This window comes from Ctenopharyngodon idella, chromosome 2 (assembly GCF_019924925.1).
Source record: "Ctenopharyngodon idella isolate HZGC_01 chromosome 2, HZGC01, whole genome shotgun sequence".
Taxonomy (NCBI): Eukaryota; Metazoa; Chordata; class Actinopteri; order Cypriniformes; family Xenocyprididae; genus Ctenopharyngodon; species Ctenopharyngodon idella.
Genome location: NC_067221.1, coordinates 25314004 through 25336175, shown reverse-complemented (window position 1 = coordinate 25336175; position 22172 = coordinate 25314004). Strand labels below are relative to the sequence as shown.

Below are 22172 nucleotides of genomic sequence, written 5' to 3'. Positions count from 1 at the left end.
CCGTACACCTGTCATGTTTCACACAAAATAAAACACTAAAGCAGATGCTAATGGCTAGAATGGCAGCTGCTTAATATGAGTTATTTCACATTTTCAGATCTCGCAACCGCATACAATGGCAGTATCAAAAATAGCGATGTCGATAACATCGGGAAGTTTTATCACAACTGTTAAATAAACGAGTCCAAAAGAGGCGTGAGTTCATCCAGATATCTGAAACATTTAGGAGCATAGAAACAGTTTTTCTCCACCTCTGCCCCATGAATTTTTACAATACAACAGCTTACTTAAACAGCTACTGAAAGCTACATTATAGGCTATTTCTCAGCAATGAGGTGATAATGTGGCTGTTTTTGTAAATAAACTAACAAGCTTCACCATTACATACAGACCCACGCAGGTAATTCACACTCACAATCTCTCTCCATCTCATTAATTCCTTCAAATAAATGAAATCTTACTATGTTACTAAAATGACAAATGAAAATTACCATTATTTTCCGGTTTATATCCATTCATTCAGATTTTGCGCTGCAAACTTCCATGACGGCTTTTAACTTATCCATGCTGGCAAATAATCATGGCCACTCAACGTGAATTAAAAATTTATTTTATTACAGCCATTCAGAACCCGAGGGTCAACCATGTCCCATAGTAAAGCGATCACCAAATTATCATTTGGATAATTTGGGCGGATTTAGGGCTGCACGATTTTGAAAAAAAAAAAAAAAAAAAACTGACATTGCAATATTTTTCAATATTTTTTGATATATATTGCGATATGAAAACAGTATCACTATTCACTAGGTGAATTTAATAGCTTAATTTGGAAAGAATTAATAATTCTAGAATGATTGGAGTGATTTTGTTAGGGAGTGAATCTGCATAGAAAATAATAAAATTACATACAAACATAGATAAATACAATAGAACAAAGACACAAATGAAATTAACAGTGCTTTTCCAGGTTAGTCTAACAGTTTTCAGGTACAGACATTGAATAAATCAAATGTAAAGTAACACTGCATAGTCTTTACTGTTTAAATGAAATATAATTAATCTTTATTCAAGATACAAAAGGGTCATTCCGGGGATTTTTTTTTTTTTTTTTTTTTTTTTTTTTTACACAAACGCATCACTTCACTTCAGAAGGCCTTTATTAACCCCATGGAGCTGTGTAGAATATGTTTATGATGGATGGATGTGGATGGAGCTCATACTCGTTTGGTAACGTTTGCTGCCATTAGTCAAGTCAAGACATCTTCATTTATATAGCGATTTTCACAATTGTTTCAAAGCAGCTTCACAGTGATAATAGGAAAATTAATTGACAGAGATTGTTTTGGCTTTACAGCAGCTCTAAGAAAATGTTATTATCAAGCTAAAGTAGGTGTTTTCCGTTGTAAAAAAAAATTGTTAATTATTAACTTAGGGGCCGCTTAAATGACACCTTTCCTACTGAAAACCGAAGACCTTTAATGCATTCTTGCTGTTCATTTACGTGTTTAGTCTATAGGTTTGCGCGTTTGAAAGTGTATGTGCGCAGATTTTTGGTCTTTTTTACAATAGATGGGTTTCAGTGCAACGTCATCACAGAGATGCGCGTGCAACTAGGGGGCAGAAAAGTAATGTCTTACCATTACTGAGAGTTAATTTCTTAATATAATCGGCGAAGTCCACGCTACCTAGGCTTCCAAAGTAATTGATGCTAGCCATTTCCTCACTGTCACACACCTAGCTAGCTGTCACACGTCTCATGTCTTGTACAGTATGTTTACAGTATCAATTTTCTTTCAAATGTGGCGGGTTTTGTTTGTATTTTGCCCACGATGCGGTCAGAACTGGAGTTTGAATATGAGCACATGAAAACTAACGATTGTTAGGATATACACGCGAAGCACACATATGATCGGTTTCAGCGCGGAGCTCCGCGATGAGTTTAACAACTCTCGCCACGTGGATTGTAGATCATATACAGAATAAAGTATGTGTATTTAAAGTTTTTATAGACGTATTTCACACACTCTCCTGCACCAAACATGAACCAGCACGGTGCATGCACACATATTTCATCATGTCTTCTTCAAATGAAATACTTGCAAACTGGACACTGATACAGTGGTGTATCTGAACGCGATGACACGATTATTCTGATACACAAAAGACAATGGTTTAGACCAAAATTCAAAGAAGAATGGACAAAAAAGTAACTATATCTTTATTCTTTCTGTGTTAAACTATGTGTCGTTTATAATGAGACTGTTGTGCTCGTAAAGGTAATGAAAATATTATTAGCCCTTTTAAATATATTTCCGCATTTCTCCCATATGCTTGGGAGTTTGTTGTCATTTTTCTCCGTGCTCATATATATATTATATATATATATATATAATATCATGACACTTTAAATAACTGGCTTCCGGCAGACAGCCGTACACGTCAACTTGCGCCAAAAGAATAACTCCTTACGCAATGTAAGATTAACATAAGCTTTAACGCCTCTCGCTGTTCAAACAAATAGGGCTGTGCAACAATCTTACACTACTCTTCGCTTATATCAAAATCTTCTGACATTTCTCTTTAAAATTCTCAGAGTTCACTTTTTCGCCGTAAATCGATGCGTATGGCCGTCTGTCGGAAGCTAATTATTTTAGTTTTTAAAGCTTTAAATATGGATATTTTTCTTACACAAATGCAACGCTTCGCTTCAGAAGGCCTTTATTAACTCACGGAGCCGTGTGGTTATCTTTTATGATGGATGGTTTCACTATTTTGGGCTTCAAAATCTCATCCTCTATTTACTGCCATTATAAAGCTTAGGAGAGCCAGGACATTATTTAATGTAACTCCAATTGTATTCATCTGAAAGAATGAAGTCATACACCTAGGATGGCTTGAGGGTGAGTAAATCATGGGGTAATTTTCATTTTTGGGTGAACTAACCCTTTAAGTGATTTTATACCCCCGGTTTCACAGACGTTCTAAAAGTGGAAATAACCTGCCTAACGAGTGTTTAATAACTTTAAAAGTATTTATTGGGCAGGGTTAGCAGCATGTTCTCTTTCGATATTAGCCACTAGAGAGCAGAATAAGACATGGAATCAATTAAAGAATGCAATAGTTATGTTGACCTACTGTTACAAGTTGGTGCTCCAAAATCCCAGAGGGTTATCATTGGAATTTGCATTCATTCCAGGCTAACATTGAGGTTAAATTTATTAGCCAATAGCCCATAGTAAATAAAACAATTTACAGTGCAAATAGCTGTATATCAGGGGTGTCAAACTTACGGCCCGTTGTCCAATCTGATTTGAACTATAATAAAACATAGAGATGCTCTAGTCCAGGGGCCAAAAACCTTTTTAAGCGTTTTTTTATTCCGGGCTTGCAAACAAACTGTTTTGTAATAATTTCCCAAAATTTCATTTGTGTATTTACGAAGTCTGTAAACAAGACTTTAACACAGGCACACGCTGAACACGGACACAAAGAGGAGAACAGACGTGCCAGCAGAGAAAATACTGCACCATGCACAAGCTCACTGTTCACGAAATATAGGAAGAATAATATAAATATTACAGTGGGATTAATATGAATGTATCTCTGAAGGGAACTGTCTTCAGAAAAGTTTTGATGGCTTTTCCTCTTATCTCCGTATAAAGTAGTAGTATTAGCCTATATTTATCGAAAAGCGCTGCTTTGTGTATAGCGGTAACCATGGAAACGCTGTATCACTGCTGATTTTGTTTTGTTATGTAGCATAATTTCACAAAGCTAAAGTCAGACCAGACCTAGTTTTTGCTGTTAATCTTGAAATTATTCAATAATTTAAATTAAAAACAACTGCTCATGCTCATGTGCATAACATCTTTGTTGGGATTATGATAAAAATGCAGTGTGTTTGCCTCTAATATCAAAGAGCTATACATATTTTTTTGTTTAATACGGTGACCGGGAGGGGACATGTTCGGTTCACTTAGTTTTGTCGTGGCCACGACATATAAACTCATGGGAACGTGATAATATGTCAAGATATTAATTCGTGGGAATGTGATAAGTCGTGGCCACGAGATCGTTTTGTCGAGGTAACAACATCTATTTCTCGTGGCCACGAGTTACATGTGTAAACAACCTGCGCTACCATAGCAACCTGGAATTATCAGATATGGATTTTAATTAAGAATGATAAAATAAGGGCGGAATTAAGAAATTATTATATTAATATATTTGAATGCTGTCTATATAGTCAACATCGCGCGCAATGTAATAAGCTATAAATAGCCTATTGCGCGCGATGTTGCCACTATAGCATTCAAATGAAGTTTATCATCAATTTGATAAACTTCATTTAATGATAAAAGAATGTAAGAACATTAATAAAGGCCTTGAAGAAAACATTTATCCATCTCTCACAGCCTTTTAATCTGATTGTGTCTTTATTATTATTATAATAATTATTATTATTATTATTATTATTATTAATATGCATATTAAACCTAAATAAAATGAATAAAATGATGAACAAAATTAAGCTTTTGTCTAGGCTATATCAGTGAATGGATTTTTTTTTTTTTTTTAGCTTAAATATTCTTTTAACATATAACCAATTAATAATAAATTATTCGAACTTCATTCAAATGCTGTCACGGGCACGAGGGGCTACAAATGATAACAGACGCTCATTTAGCCTATCTTCACGGCTACAGTCAATACAGTCATAAAGTCACATATTTGCATGATCTGGCATTTAAAGTATTTACAAAATACAGCTAACATAATATAGGCCTACAGAAAGGATACAAGAAATGAAGGGGAAAATAAAGCAAATAGGGCTACATAACAATGAATAAAAAAAACCCCAAAAAACAATAATGATAGCCTAATAATAATTAAATAATATAAAAATATGAAATAAAAAATTAACAATCAGTGAGTGGATTTAAAAGACTGTTGGATGTGATAAAAATATACACGGCATATTCTAATATTTATTGATAAACTTCATTTGAATGCTGCTGTAAGCATCGCACACAACACAATAGGTATGTTAATATAATCATTTCTTAATTCCGCGCTTTTTCTTAATTAAAAATAAATATTATTATAATCTTATCCATATCTGATAATTCCAGGTTGCTATGGTAGCGCAGGTTGTTTACACATTTAACTCGTGGCCATGAGAAATAGATGTCATTCCCTCAATATAATGAAGTCGTGGCCACGAGAAAAATATATCGTTCCCTCACCATATTATGGAAGCCCTAAACGGCCAGGAATTTTATTTTATTTTTTTCTATCTTGTTTTGTCGTGATCACGACTTATTTTCTCGTGATCTTGAGATAAAAAAAGTTGTTTTCTCGTGATCGCGACTTAATCTCTGCTCTAAATTACACAAATGTGCCAACAGGTGTCAGTATATACCAAATTTAACTGATGATGTGCGGTAAATATCCGCTTTACTGTATTAGTTCATATTGGCCCAGATTGTACGAGTTTCGGACAGAGAGAGTCTTCGTGATCGCTTTATTTTGTGCAGTATTGTGTGCGTTAAGTAATTAACTTAACTGTTAAATGCTTGAATATGATTATTTTGCTTGAAAGTGTATCTGTTATCGTTCTGACTAGTGCATGACTCACCACAGTTTCACGACCGCAGTAGTTCTGTGTGATACTGAAGTTATTGCTTATTAAAACTAATTTTGTTGTCAATGTATAGTATTCTGTTTGCACCTTATTGTGTATCTTTAAGACGCCATTTTAATCATCGCAGTTTCAGTGTTCGTTTACCTCACTCACTCAATGTATATTGATAAGAAATATGATTTATAGCCTATGTCATTTAATTCAGTGATATATGTAACCTATTGTATTTTCTACATTTCTTTGTTGGAAACAACACACATACATAAACACTTTTCTCAAACAGCATCCCAAGATTGTTTTAGTCTATATCAACTGGATTAAAGTTTTGTTTTTTGGAAATCTGGAGTAGGCCTATTGCACCTCTTTTTAATGGAAGCTGGAGGAAGACAGTTTAATGATATCACAGCCTATCCTACATGACGAATAAAAATAACAAACACATTATGTAATATAATTTTATTTCAAACGAATGAGGAAAATAAATATTTAATCTAATAATTTTTAGAATTATAGAATAATCTGGCATCTTTCTGAAGGCACTCTAGCTGCGCTTGAGATGTTGAATGCTCTGTTGATCATTAAACATGTTAATTACACAAATGTTTAGCGTACATTTATTGAACAGTGATTGATTAGCCTATATGTATTTATTTATTGTAAACTTTATTATTAAGTGAAGTAAACATTTTGCTGAAATATCCACAAGATATAAGTGCGCATGATTTATCCGTCGATCAGATGCGTGTGAAAGTTGTGTTCGTTACTATAGCAACAGTAGAATCCGGGTACAGTGTGTTTCAGAATCAATCACTGTAAAAAGAACTTTTATGTCGTGATGACGAGAAAACAACTTTGTTATCTCAAGATCACGAGAAAATTAAGTCGTGATCACGAGAAAACAACTTTGTTATCTCGAGATCACGAGAAAATTAAGTCGTGATCACGACAAAACAAGATAGAAAAAAAAAAATAATAATCCATGGCCGTTTAGGGCTTCCGTACCATATGATCTCAAGGCCACGACTTTACATCGCGTGGCCACGACATAAGGATGTCGTTACCTCGACAAAACGATCTCGTGGCCACGACTTATTATCACGTTCCCACGAATTAATATCTTGACATATTATCACGTTCCCACGTGGCCACGACAAAACTAAGTGAACCGAACATGTCCCCTCCCGGTCACCGTATTAAACAAAAAAAAATATGTATAGCTCTTTGATATTAGAGGCAAACACACTGCATTTTTATCATAATCCCAACAAAGATGTTATGCACATGAGCATGAGCAGTTGTTTTTAATTTAAATTATTGAATAATTTCAAGATTAACAGCAAAAACTAGGTCTGGTCTGACTTTAGCTTTGTGAAATTATGCTACATAACAAAACAAAATCAGCAGTGATACAGTGTTTCCATGGTTACCGCTATACACAAAGCAGCGCTTTTCGATAAATATAGGCTAATACTACTACTTTATACGGAGATAAGAGGAAAAGCCATCAAAACCTTTCTGAAGACAGTTCCCTTCAGAGATACATTCATATCAATCCCACTGTAATATTTATATTATTCTTCCTATATTTCGTGAACAGTGAGCTTGTGCATGGTGCAGTACTTTCTCTGCTGGCGCGTCTGTTCTCCTCTTTATGTCCGTGTTCAGCGTGTGCCTGTGTTAAAGTCTTGTTTACAGACTTCGTAAATACACAAATGAAATTTTGGGAAATTATTACAAAGCAGTTTGTTTGCAAGCCCGGAATAAGAAACGCTTAAAAAGGTTTTGGCCCCTGGACTAGAGCATCTCTATGTTTTATTATAGTTCAAATCAGATTGGACAACGGGCCGTAAGTTTGACACCCCTGATATACAGCTATTTGCACTGTAAATTGTTTTATTTACTATGGGCTATTGGCTAATAAATTTAACCTCAATGTTAGCCTGGAATGAATGCAAATTCCAATGATAACCCTCTGGGATTTTGGAGCACCAACTTGTAACAGTAGGTCAACATAACTATTGCATTCTTTAATTGATTCCCTGTCTTATTTTGCCCTCTAGTGGCTACCGAAAGAGAACATGCTGCTAACCCTGCCCAATAAATACTTTTAAAGTTATTAAACACTCGTTAGGCAGGTTATTTCCACTTTTAGAACATTTTTTTATGGTTGAAAATAAACGCCAGCGTTTTTTGGGCGGCACAAAGTCAGCGGCTAGACAGTCGGACCACCGTCGGCACACCATCGGCAAGCCGACCAATCTGAAAATGCCGTCGGTCTGCCAGCGTTTTTTGGGTGGCACGCCACCAGCGGTTTGCCGCTGCTGGGCCACCACAGTGGCAAGCCGATAGTCTGTCCAGTTTCTACTGAGCACTTACAGGACATCTTTTTTTGATAAGTGTGTATTTATTTTATATTATCTTTGCAGTTAAAAAGAATCTGAAAGCACTGAATAAAAAATATTGAGACTGACTTAATATCTATATCAAAAGCTTGGTATAAAAAACTGCCTAAGAGCACGCTTTCAAATAAAATAACGTGGTTGAATGTTTGTAAAAACAACAATAAATAATTAAGTTATAAAAGTTTAAGTTATACAATTATTAAGTTATAAAAGTGCCATAATTGTCCCACTAACACATGCTGGGGTGGTATTTTGCTCCTATGATCGGGTCATAAAACTACAAAATGAGTTTTAAATTCATGATTTAATATTAATGAGATTTTTTGTGTAATGTTTTAATTCTAGATGTTTATTTATGTGAATGCTGCATGACTGTGACGTGTTTTAATGCGTGTGCGCGCATTGATCATTCGAACCGCTTTCAAACACTGGAGCGGTGCAGAGTTGTCATGGAAACGGAGAAACAACAACTGACAAGCAGCAAAAAACAGCAGTCTCTCGCTGTTGTTTTCACTTCTTTCAGGTGAGTTTAGTCGCTAAAACACAACTGTTCTTGTCACTTCTCTAACATGTAATTGACACACTTATGTTGAATATTTACTTTAAAGAAACAGTTTAGTGTCTTTGAAAAACTCCGTTAGCATCCTGTTTTCAGAAGAGGTAGGCTAACTCTATCATTTGATTTGTTTATGATAGTTTAGGCTTTTAATCACATCTTTATTTGTAGATGAGAGGTTTTGATAGTTTTGTAAAGGTTTTGCTGTCAATGGGTGATTAGAAGCTGGCTAATTTATAAACGTAAGTGTAGCCTACTATTAATCGGTGACGTGACTTAAATGAAGCACAAGTTTTCAAAAGCGTTTTGATCTTTGACACAGGTGAGCTGAGGAAACTCACCAAATAACTCCATATCCATTTTTTTTCCAACAATATTTTTCACCTATACCATGCATCTGTTATTTTCTTCTTTTTTATTTTCTCAAATTTACATTTTTTATTTATTTAATTTGTTTTAAGAAGGCTTTGACATCCAAATGTAAATTACACTGTATGAGCAATATTTAATAAATAAACCTAAAAACATAAATTCTGTTATTTTCTGTATATTCTTCTTTTTCTGCCTTTAGCTTCTTTTCTTTTAATAAACCTGGCATTGTATAATAATATTGTTGGCTCTGTGACAAATTGTTTATGTTCCTAGATACTTCCCTGCTGATGCCTTGCACCACAGCAGAGTTGGAGCAGATAAAAAAGTTCCTGTTGGACCACATGACTAGTAAGTAAACCCTCTTAAACATACACTAATGTTCAAAAGTGTGGGGTCAATAAGATTTTTAATGTTTTTAACAAAAGTCTCTTCTGCACATAAAGGCTGCATTCATTGGATCAACACACAGTAAAAACAGTAATATTCTGAAATATTACAATTTAAAATACTTTTTATTGTGAATATATAGTAAAGTGTAATTTATTCCTGTGATCAAAGCTGAATTTTCAGCATCATTACTCCCGTCTTCAGTGTCACATGATCCTTCAGAAATCATTCTAATATGATGATTTGATGGTCAAGAAACATTTCTGATTATTATCAATGTTGAAAACAGTTGTGCTGCTTCACTTTTTTTTTTTTTTTTTTTTTTTCCAGGATTCTTTGATGAATAGAAAGTTTAAAAAGAAATTTTTTTTGAAACAGAAATAATTACTCTCACTTTTGATCAATTTAATGCATCCTTGCTGAATAAAAATATGAATTTCTTAAAAAAAAAATAAAAAAAAATCTTATTAACTCCATTAGAGTACACTACAGTTTATAGGTTTGGGATCAACAAATCCTATGGGAAAAAAAATAAATAAATAAAAATGGGTTTAAACAGTTTCCACAACAATATTAATCAGTACAACTGTTTTCAGCATTGATAATAATCAGAAATGTTTCTTGAGCAGCAAATCATCATATCAAAGTCCATTAAAGGAGGTAGTTAGCTAATCTTTCTCCTGTTGCTGTTTCTATCTCAGGATGCCCAGCAAGGTTACTAGAGATTATGGCAGCTCAAGTTTGGATCCAGCCTCACTTGTGAAGACTTCAGATGATGGAAACTATAGATGGACATACAAAACTAACAGATATTGTCCTTATATTGTAATCATTAGTTCCAGTTTCACAGACAGGGCTTAGATTAAGTCAAGATTAGGTCTTAGTTAAATTAGGACATTTAAGTAGCTTTTTTAAACATGCTTTAGAAAAAATAAAAAAACATTACTGTTGTGCATCTTGACACAAAACAATGACACTGACATATTTTAAGATATGCTTTCCGTTAAAGGGTTAGTTCACTCCAAAATTACATTTGTCATTAATTACTCACTCTCATGTCGTTCCACAACCGTAAGACCTTCGTTCATCTTCAGAACACAAATTAAGATATTTCTGATGAAATCCGAGGGTATCTGATCCACACATAGGCAGCAACATCACTGCACCTTTTGACATCCAGAAAGGTAGTTGAAAGCATGGTTAAAATAGTCAACGTGACTACAGTGGTTCAAAAATATTCTCGTCGCTTTATAACATGAAGATCGAACCACTGTAGTCACGTTGACTATTTTAACTGTAGCAACTATGTTTTTTTTTTGTTTTTTTTTTCTTCAAACCATGGTTCTACTATTGTAATATTGCAGTAATACTAGAGTAAAATTATGGTTATCATGACTAGTAACCATAGGCTTTGAAACCATGTGTTTTGTAGTTATGGTTTTACAACAACAATAATAGATAAACCATAACTGTAGTAAAACCATAGTTCATTTTGTTGTTTTTACTGCAAATGCTGTGGTAAAACCAAGGTTAATTTAGAAATAAATGTGAATTTAATGCTCCTAATTTACTTGACTAATAGTCACGTTGGATAAAAACATCTGATAAATGAATAAATGTATGTATTTATTTGATCTGTTCATTGAAAATGTATTTAAAAATAAATTTGCAACTGCTATTGAGAGTGGTGTACATTGATTCATTATAGTGTGGAAGGACAGTGGTTAATATAAGGAACCGATTATAAACCGTGGACCGACTGCGGGCCGCCAGAAAACCTTTATTATAAACCAGCGGCTCGATAGCGGACCACCGTCGGAAAAGTGGCGGCTGCCGCCGGTGGTCCGCTGGAATAACGATGAGCAAAACGCCAGTGCACCGCCGGCGGCGTCCGCTGGTGGGCCGCCCACTTTGCCACCATTGGGCCGCCAGTGGCCCGCTGGTCTGATGTTAGCTGGGACCCTAGTCCAAGACTAAAATGCATGTTTGAGCTGTTTTAACTGAAAGTAACTTGCACTGACATATCTTAAAATTTGTCAGTCATTGTTTTGTCTCATGATACACACCAGTAATCTTTTTTTCTACGGCACGTTTATAAAAGCTACTTAACTATCCTAACTAAACTAAGGCCTAGTACTGACTTAAAATAAGCCCTGTCTGTGAAACCGGGCCTTAGTGTCATTTAACTCATCTAGTGTTAAATCAGCTCAAAGACATTTTCTGTCTTCCTGGTCTACCATTGGTAAATTACAGCCGTTTAAAAAGATCTCAGGTGGTAGGATCATCGATTGTATCGATTGTAAAACGATTGTTAATCTCCGTAGGAGACAATAGGTCAATGATGTCTAAAATTGTGCTGCTTCAGAACATGTCTATGAACCCACAGAATGTTGCTGACTTGAAACATATGATGCCTACGAATGCTGCTGACTTGGAACAACCAATAATGTCCAAATAATCTGCCGATTTGAAATGCACATGATGCAAGCAAAAAAGTTTGTATACCATTAACATACCATATGGTACAGTAATAGTATCACATGTTAACCACATAATACTAAATTGTAATTAATGATTTCTATATTCATATAATATGACATCTTAATGACATAACACAGTGATTCAAATAATACTATGGCATTAACGGTACCATGATCCTTGTCTACAACATGGAACTACCACGGTACTTTTGACACCCTACTCTGCAGAATTGTGTTTCTAACGCATAATTTATAGTGGTCTACGCGGATAAAACAAGTGTTTTAAGTAAATAGGGAAATGTGTGCTGTACCAGATCCATCTTCAGCTCGGAGCCGCTCGGAGCCCGCGGCTGTGCCGCTGTGGGATGAGTCTGCGCCCGGGCTGCTACTTAGCATCGCCGCCATCTTCAGAACTCGCACACGAGAGTTGACCCAATACCAGTAAAGCAGAAAGACGCTCTCAACAATACATCAGGATCCCGTTGTATTAAAATAGTTCAGCCCCAGTTAAAATATACCGTGAACAAATAACATCAAGTGACGTGAAAAACTGTACAACAATGGAGATTTAATGGATCAAGAATGCGCTGACGTCATCTTCTTCTTCTGTTTTTTTGGCGCATTGCATCCTGTCTGCATATCGCCACCTACTTGTGCTGCGTCCCAATTCGCCTATTTATACTATGCCCTAAAAGTATATGTACTGATTTTGTGAAGAAAAAGTACATTCTTTTGAGTGTGTAGCAGAAGGGTATGGAGGACGAAACCTGCAAAAACAATAAATAAATAAATAAGGAAATAAATAAATCCACAAAATTAATAAATGTGCAAATAAATACATAAATAAATATATAAATCCACACATTCCTGCATAAATAAATAATTAAATGTGCAAGGAGATAATTAACTCAATAAAACGAATGTTCGGGGAAATTTAAAAAAAAAAATGCTAAATGCTAAACTTAAAGTTGATTTTTTTTTTTTTTTTTTTTCAAACGTTTATTAATTTTTTAATGTAGTTCCGTATTTTTCCTCAGCTCAACATGCTAATGAGAGGGTGTCAATCAAGCATCAGAAGGCGGTCTTTATGCCACCATTGGTTGATCGTTATAAAAGTTCTGCGTTCGATTGTTTGCCTGCGCTACATCCCAGCAAACAAAATAGGCATTAAGAAAAGAACCCCAGATCATCTGTCGGTGTAGACAGTTGAGCTTATAGCTATTCTGATAGCGTTACAAAACAATGAAAGCAAGGTAGTCATTGCATCAGACAGTTGTGCAGCGCTCACCAGCAAATCTGTGACGTTATGTAGGCTAGATTTGATATATAATATCCATCTATCTGTATAGAATGTTCCAAAAGGGATTGACTGTCTGCTTTGTTTGGGTTCCTGCTCATGTAGGGGTAGAGGGAAATGAAGATGTGGATTTTATGGCAAAACAAGCATTCAAAGAAAAGTCAGTTGACATGCAAATCCCATTAAAGGGTTAGTTCACCCAAAAATGAAAATAATGTCATTTATTACTCACCCTCATGCCGTTCCACACCCGTAAGACCTTCGTTCATCTTCGGAACACAAATTAAGATATTTTTGTTGAATTTCTTTGGCTCAGCGAGGCCTCCATAGCCAGCAATGACATTTCCTCTCTCAAGATCCATTAATGTACTAAAAACATATTTAAATCAGTTCATGTGAGTACAGTGGTTCAATATTAATATTATAAAGCGACGAGAATATTTTTGGTGCGCCAAAAAAAAAAAAAAAAAAAGACTTACATAGTTATGTCCGATTTCAAAACTGCTTCAGGACGTAGAAGCTTCCTGACGCAGTGTTTTGAAATAGGCCATCACTATATAAGTCGTTGTTTTTTTTTTTGTTTTTTTTTTGGCGCACCAAAAATATTCTCGTCACTTTATAATATTAATATTGAACCACTGTACTCACATGAACTGATTTAAATAAGTTTTTAGTACATTGTTGTACATGGTTTTTAGTACATGGTTTGAGGAAAAAGTTGGGCAGGAGCCGAAAGGCAGAGACAGTCATTACCCGTCTAAGAATAGGACATACGGGGCTTAATTATTCACTTCACAAAATAGGTAAACACCCAACGGGACAATGTACAAGATGTAATGGTGCAGAGACAGTCCAACATGTGCTGACTGAATGTAGGGGATACGTGGTGGAGAGGAAGAAATTAGCAGAAGTTGTAGATAAAGCTAAGCTCAAGTTCACAGTAGAGAATCTCCTTGGGGATAAAGCATGGGAAATATCCCAACATCTTATTAAATATCTGAAGGATACAGGACTAATAGAAGAATATATATATATATATTTAGCAATCTGCCAATCATCTGATCCACACTCCAGTCTAGTAGCTGGTTGCCAACCGCCAATCAAATCAAAAGAAGAAGAAGAAGAAGAAGTTTGCCTGCGCAATGCCCGTTAACGTTAAGGCTAATTCACACCGCAACTGACAAGAAGTGAAACACAGTAGAACGTTCCATTGCAACACCAGCACCCAGCAGCAGCCCTACGCTTCCGTCATTTTGGGGTGGAAGCGACTCGGCAGTCCACTAGTTCAATATCAGCTGCTTTGTTAAAAAAAAAAAAAAAAAAAAAAAAAAGTACATTAAAGCTAAAATCCAACCTGAATGATGACAACATAGAATAAAATACTATCACTAGTGATCATCAATTCCTTTCAACAGTTAAATTTTACAGACTTTTTGTTTAAGTCTTCCACTTTTTTCACAAAACCTTTGCTCTCTAGAAACCCAGTTTGTCAGTTTGGGTTAAAGTCAGTTTGGGTTAAAATTCTTTGAAGTTCAAGTATTAGCATTATAAACACTGAATTAATACCAACATATGAAATTAAATTAAGGACATGCATCAGAAAAATTGGGAATGTTGGATAATAAATAACAGAATATAACAGCTTGACAGTAAACTGTTTTTGCAGTGTTGTCTTATATTAATGTCCGTTAAAGCAAGACTATGTAAACAAAAAAACACAGCTACTGTGTCCAAAAGTGGGAATTATGGGATAACAGACACAGCAATGCATCATGTTCTATAAGGTCATTATGTTTGTAATGTGATCCAGGGGATTAAAATGTATATATTTGGGTCAATATCACCATAGAGTGCCTTTCAACCCTCACAATACTCAAAAATGTTGGTCTTAATTTCCCATTCGCTTTATGTCTTGTCATAAATAGTAGACACTTAAGTACTGTAAGAAATATATGGCTGAGCTCCCACACATATTTTTAGATAATTATGGGCCATTATTCGGAGCATAAACCATAAGATATGTCCACCCTGTCGTGGACATATATACTGCTGTTAAATACGTTTTCATTGCAATAGTAAGATGCAAATGATATTTTCTGAAAGGTATGATGTCCCTTTCCTAAACAGGGTTATTTGTTTTCTTTCAAATTATAAAAGATTTTAACAGTACCATGATCACACATAAAAGATTTTATGCAAATTATGTGTTTTCAAAGAAACAATTTACACATGTATTTTTTTCTTATTTGGAGAAAACTGTGATATTTGGATGCAGTTTTTTGTTTGCATGTTATTGCCCCCATACCTAGCTATTGAGCACACTGTATTATATAGGTATGATTGAATTATTATTTTAAATATTATTTTAAAATATCAAGATGACAGGGTGGACCAGCACATGACGGGGTGGACACATAAAGCAGAACACACAAAGCATGACAAAATATGACAATGAAACATTTATCCAACTTAAAAGAAATATATATAATTACATTCTCAATCACACTGATATAACCCGCTATAACCTGCCGCTTATTTATTTTATTTTATTTTATTTTAGTTTAATTTAATTCATATTGATTCAATACATCTTAAAGCTGCAGTCTGTAACTTTTTTTGTTTAAGAATGATCCAAAATCAAATTTTGAGCATGTACATAACCAGCCAGTGTTCAAAACAATACACTGGCTGGTTAAGCTGGCACAATGGTAAGCTTGTAATAATGTTTTATAATTTGAGTGGAACTGGTAGGTTTACACGGGAAATTCGAGCTTCCACCATTCGTCATCGTGTCATTACATCACGTCTGTAAACATACAGGAGTTCCAACTAGCAGGTTATATCGCGTGTGTGTGGATGCAGCAGGTGGCGGATTGTGTGTAGCCTCTTCTTACAGCAGCTGGAATGTAATTAAACTTGTCATTTTGATGCCGGTTTGTAATCCAGCAAGTTCAAAATGACAATCATTGTTGACAACTGGTTCGTTGATAGACAACCCACATATACACCTCAAAACATTAGATTCTTCCACATTGAGGAGTCGTGCCGATGCACAGTCCACGTAAAGATGATAATTTTAGGGTTCAAACAGAGATGGCGACAAAGTGGGAAACTTAAGAACTGCAGCTTTAACTAAAAACCTCATGTAAACACCACATCATGAACAGAGAGAAACACACTTCTGAAAAGAAATCTAGATATACATTCACAAACAATAACAATAACACAAACAATAAATCATTTATAAATTACAAAATATGATCTACAGCAGATGTTTCTATAAATTATAATATTACATTTCTATAAATTGCAATATTAACTACAAATGAGTGCTATGTCCTCCCTGTGGACAGTGACTGAGTGAGAGCGTGGGCCTTTTGTGCTGCAGTGATGAGGGTGCTGATGGGCTGCAGGTGAGGGTGATTAGAACTCTGGTGATGACGTGCGTTGTGTCTGTGAGAGTGTAGGGCCTGGCGTGTCTGTGACATCACCCCCCCCTCCACGGCCCGCTCCTGAGGGCTGTGGACCCCGACGTCGTGGTGGTCAGCCTCTGCCACAGGGTGCTGGTCTCTCTGGGTGAGTGGCATGGAAGGTGTCAAGAAGGCTGGGGTCATGTATATCATTCCTGGGGACCCATGAGCGCTCCTCAGGGCCGTAGCCCTCCCAGTCCACAAAGTACTCAAGGAGGCCACCACGACGCCGGGAGTCCAAGATGTCTCGCACCAGGTAAGCAGCTCTATCATCCACGATGATAGGAAGGGGGGGGTTCTTCGGCTGCGCCAGGCTCTGTGGGAACAGAAACAGAAGGATGGTGAGGCTTCAACAAAGAGACGTGGAATGTGGGGTGAATTTTATACTCAGGTGGGAGCTGGAGCTGGTAGGTGATGGGGTTGATCTGCCGCAGGATGGTGAATGGGCCAATGAATCTGGGACTCAGTTTCCTACAGGGCAGGCGCATCCTGATGTCCCTTGTTGACAGCCAAACCTTCTGTCCCGGCTGGTAGTTGGGAGCGTTGGAGTGTCGAAGGTTGACTGTCATTCTGCGCCTGCGTAGGTCTCGTTGGAGCTGATGGTGCGCAGAGTCCCAGACCCTCTCGCTCTCTAGTACACACTGGAACGGGGTGAGTCCGGTTGTAGGCTGTCGCAGGGAGTTTTGGGCGTACTCAGCCCAACCCAGGAACTAGTTCCAAGAGTCCTGGTGGCCGTGGCAGAAGGTATGAAGGAAGCGGCCGATCTCTTGAATCTTCCGCTCCATCTGCCCGTTCGTTAGGGGGTGATAGCCGGAAGAGAGGCTGACGGTCACACCTAGGAGGGTGAAGAAGGCCTTCCAGACCCTGGAGATAAACTGTGGCCCTCTATCTGATACGATGTCCTCAGGAATTCCATGATATCTGAAGATATGGTTAAACATAAGTTCAGCAGTCTCCATGGCCGTGGGCAGTTGGTCTCGGGAAGTGTCTGCTCAGACCAGACGATGGGGTTTACGAAGAGCTTTTCGGGTAGAATAGGTTCGGGAGTTTCTGAGGGCTCATCGGGACCATGGATACGAGAGAGAGCGTCTGCTTTCACATTCTTTGACCCTGGGCGATATGAGATGGAGAAATTGAAGCGGGTGAAAAACAGAGCCCATTGTGCTTGGCGGGGGTTAAGTCGTTTTGCATCTTGAAGGTATTCCAGGTTTTTATGGTCAGTCAACACAACGAACGCGTGTTTTGCTCCTTCAAGCCAATGCCTCCACTCTTCAAGGGCAAGCTTGATGGCAAGAAGCTCCCTGTTCCCGATGTCATAGTTGATCTCCGCCGGGTTGAGTTTGTGGGAGAAGAAGGCGCATGGGTGGAGTCTACTTGGATTCCCCTGCTGCTGTGATAATACCGCTCCCACTCCGGTGGTCGAGGCGTCGACCTCCACGATGAAGGGTTTCTCGGGATCCGGATGTACCAGGAGGGGAAGGCTTGGGTGGCTGCTGGGTTCCAGGACAGAGACTCGGGCTTACTGCGCAGGAGGTTAGTGAGTGGAGTGGAGATGATACTGTAACTTTGGATGAAGCGTTGGTAGAAATTGGCGAATCCTAGGAATCTTTGGAGTTCTTTTATGGTGGTGGGAATGGGCCAGTCCTTGATAGCAGAGACCTTCCTCTCGTCCATCCGGATGCCACTGCGATCGATGTAGTACCCAAGGAACTGCACTGAGGTCTGGTAGAAGGTACATTTCTCTGCTTTGAGGTACAGGTGGAATTCCCTCAGGCACTGCAGGACCTCCGCAACATGGTGGCGATGGTCGACCATGCTCCGGGAGTAAATCAGGATATCGCCAATGTAGACCAGGACTGACTTGTGGAGGAACTCCCGGAGCACCTCAAGGATGAAATCCTGGAATACGGAGGGGGCGTTGACCAATCCATACGGCATGACCAAGTACTCGTAGTGGCCAGTAGGGGTCACAAATGCAGTCTTCCACTCGTCCCCCTCACGTATCCGGATGAGGTTGTACACGCTGCGGAGGTCCAACTTGGTGAACACAGTGGCACCCCGGAGATGTTCTAGCGCAGATGGGACGAGAGGAAGTGGGTAACGGAACTTGACTGTGATCTTGTTTAATGCTCTGTAGTCTATGCAGGGCCGCAAGCCTCCGTCCTTCTTAGCCACGAAGAAAAAGCTGGAAGCAGCAGGGGAAGTAGCCTTGTGACAGAGCCTCTTGTATGTATTCCTCCATGGCCTTCTCCTCCGGGATGGAAAGGGAGTAAATCTTTCCCTTGGGCACTGGCTCACCTGGCAGCAGATCTATGGCGCAGTCCCATGGCCGGTGTGGAGGCAGCGTGGAGGCTTTCTTGGGGCAGAAGACATCACTGAAGTGGGAGTAACACTGGGGAATGTCCACGGAATGGTTCTCAAGGGGGCTTTCGATGGACGTAGCACAGACTGGTAAGTTTTCAGAGCGAGGAGGGCTTGGAATTGGGAGTTCAGGAAAACAGTCCAGGAAGCAGTTGTCACCCCACTTCAGGATCTCCCCAGTCCTCCAGGAGATGACAGGATTATGCTGCTCCAACCACGGGCGCCCTAAAATCACGTCAGAGGTGGATTCCTCCAGAACCAGCAGATGGAGTTGTTCGACGTGAAGGATGCTGACTTGAAGTTGGATAGGTCCAGCACTGAGACAAACTTGTCTTCGGCTAAGAGGTCTTCCAGTTACCAAGTGGATCTGACAAGTCGACGGCGTGGCTGTTGTCTTGAGGTGGAGCTGGCGGCAAAGGGCGCCGGAGATGAAGTTGCCGGCTGACCCAGAATCGAGGAGGGCACTAACTGGAAGGGACAAACCGGCAGCAGTAAGGTTTACAACAGTGGTGAGTGGTTTCATCTTATTGAGAGAGGGAACGATGACACTCTCCATGGAACGAGCTGGGCGAGTGGGGCATTCGGAGATGTAATGCCCAGATAATCCACAGTATAGTCAAGTCAAGTCACCTTTATTTATATAGCGCTTTTTACAATGTAGATTGTGTCAAAGCAGCTTTACATTGATAACTGGTACATTATTTGGCTGCACAGCAGTTCTTAAAAGAATAGTGTCAATGCAGGCAGATCAAAGCACTGTTGAATATCAAATGTCAAGTCAAATGTCAAGTGTCCCCAACTAAGCAAGCCAAAGGTGACAGCGGCAAGGAACCCAAACTCCATCAGGTGACATCAGGTGGCAGACAAGTGGCAAATAGGTGTTTAAATGGAGAAAAAAAACCTTGGGAGAAACCAGGCTTAGTCGGGGGGCCAGTTCTCCTCTGGCCAACAGTGCTTTGTTACGATTCAGGTAGCTATCATAAGTCCGACAGGATCGCAACATTCAAAGTATTTATTCCAGTTCCATCCAATTGAGGATCGTATGCATCACGGCGGTATGGATGGTTGTTGTGGAACTGTGTCGTGGCTGTCGTGTCGATGAGGCCCTCACAGTGGATGATCCAGTTGACTCAATCTCTGCTGATACTTCAGGGCTGCATTGTGGTCGTGTCAAGGTGCAGGTCCTTGGTCTCACCTGGATACGGCCCGGATCCGGTTGACTACGGTGAACCTCGGGATAACCAGAAAGACTAATATTAGCGTAGATGCCATTCTTCTTCTGATGTAACGAGTACATCAGGCGTTATAGGGAGTGTTCCCGGTTCCGGCTGACCTAATTTATGCAGCCTAATAATCCTTTAACAGATTTGAAAATATAAATTGGTAATGTGTTATGTGTATACCAGGTTAAAGAAATGCGTTTTTAGTCTAGATTTAAACTGACAGAGTGTGTCTGCTTCCCGAACAATGCTAGGAAGATTGTTCCAGAGTTTAGGTGCCAAATAGGAGAAGGATCTACCGCCTGCGGTTGATTTTGATATTCTAGGTATTATCAGCTGGCCTGAATTCTGAGATTGCAATAGACGTGAAGGACTATAATGAATTAGGAGCTCGCTCAGGTACTGGGGAGCTAAACCATTTAGTGCTTTGTAAGTAATTAGCAAGATTTTAAAATCTATACGATGTTTAACAGGAAGCCAATGCAGTGTTGACAGAACTGGGCTAATATGGTCATACTTCCTAGTTCTAGTAAGAACTCTAGCTGCTGCATTTTGTACGAGCTGTAGTTTATTTATCAGGCGAGCAGAACAACCACCCAGTAGAGCGTTACAGTAATCTAGCCTTGAGGTCATGAACGCATGAACTAACTGTTCTGCATTTTTCATTGAGAGCATATGTCGTAGTTTAGATATATTTTTAAGATGGAAGAATGCGGTTTTACAGATGCTAGTAACATGGCCTTCAAATGAAAGATTGGTATCAAAGAGCACACCCAGGTTCCTAAGTGACAACGAAGACTTAACAGAGCAGCCATCAAGTGTTAGACAGTATTCTAGGTTATTACGTGAAGAAGTTTTTGGTCCAAAAATTAGAATCTCTGTTTTTTCTGAATTTAGTAGTAGGAAATTACTGGTCATCCAATTTTTTATATCAGCTATGCATTCTGTTAATTTTGTGAATTGGTAAGTTTCGTCAGGGCGTGAAGAAATATAGAGCTGAGTATCATCAGCGTAACAGTGAAAACTAACGCCATGCTTCCTAATGATATCTCCCAAGGGTAGCATGTACAGAGTGAACAGCAACGGTCCTAGTACTGAGCCTTGCGGTACTCCATATTGAACTTGTGATCGATATGACATCTCTTCATTTACTACTACAAACTGATAACGGTCAGATACGTATGATTTGAACCATGCCAATGCAATTCCACTAATGCCAACATAATTTTCGAGTCTATTTAAAAGAATATTGTGATCAATAGTGTCAAATGCACTAAGATCCAGTAACACTAATAGAGATACAACCACGATCTGATGATAAGAGCAAATCATTAGTAACTCTAATGAGAGCAGTCTCAGTACTATGGTACGGTCTAAATCCTGACTGGAAATCCTCACAGATACTATTTCTTTCTAAAAAGGAACATAGTTGTGATGATACTACCTTTTCTAGTATTTTTGACAGAAAAGTGAGATTTGAGATCGGCCTGTAATTGACTAATTCTCTAGGATCAAGTTGTGGTTTTTTAATAAGAGGTTTAATAATAGCCAGCTTAAAAGTTTTTGGTACGTGTCCTAGTGATAAAGATGAATTGACGATATTAAGAAGAGGATCTATAACCTCTGGAAGCATTTCTTTCAATAGCTTAGTCGGTATAGGGTCTAACATACATGTTGTTGATTTTGATGATTTAACAAGTTTAGACAATTCTTCCTCTCCTAAAGCAGTAAATGAATTGAATTTTTCCTCAGGGACACTGCAATGCACTATCTGACGTGATACTGTAATAGACGGTTGCATGGTTATAATTTTTTCTCTAATAATATCAATCTTGCAAGTAAAGAAGTTTATAAAGTCATAAAGTCATTACTGCTGTGCTCTTTGGAAACATCAGAAGTTGAAGCTTTATTTCTTGTTAATTTAGCCACTGTATCAAATAAATACCTAGGGTTGTGTTTATTTTCTTCTAAAAGTTTTGAAAA

At 38.1% G+C, this 22172-nt stretch overlaps 1 protein-coding gene across 8 annotated transcripts in view; it reads right to left on the bottom strand.

The window, feature by feature from the left end:
• Positions 1–12492, bottom strand: part of med1 (mediator complex subunit 1) — a 633161-nt gene extending 620669 nt beyond the window's left edge. For 5 of the 8 annotated variants that reach the window (XR_007927076.1, XR_007927078.1, XR_007927079.1 and 2 more), the window contains exon 1: positions 12153–12490. Coding sequence is in view for 3 of the 8 variants with exons in the window: in XM_051877089.1 (XP_051733049.1) it covers positions 12153–12246 (94 nt within the window). In the remaining 5 variants the exon portion in view is untranslated. Of the gene's footprint in view, positions 1–12152 lie in introns of all 8 variants that reach the window. The other 3 variants (XM_051877055.1, XM_051877048.1, XM_051877103.1) reach the window with 2 other exon arrangements.
• Positions 12493–22172: the final 9680 nt, after the last annotated feature.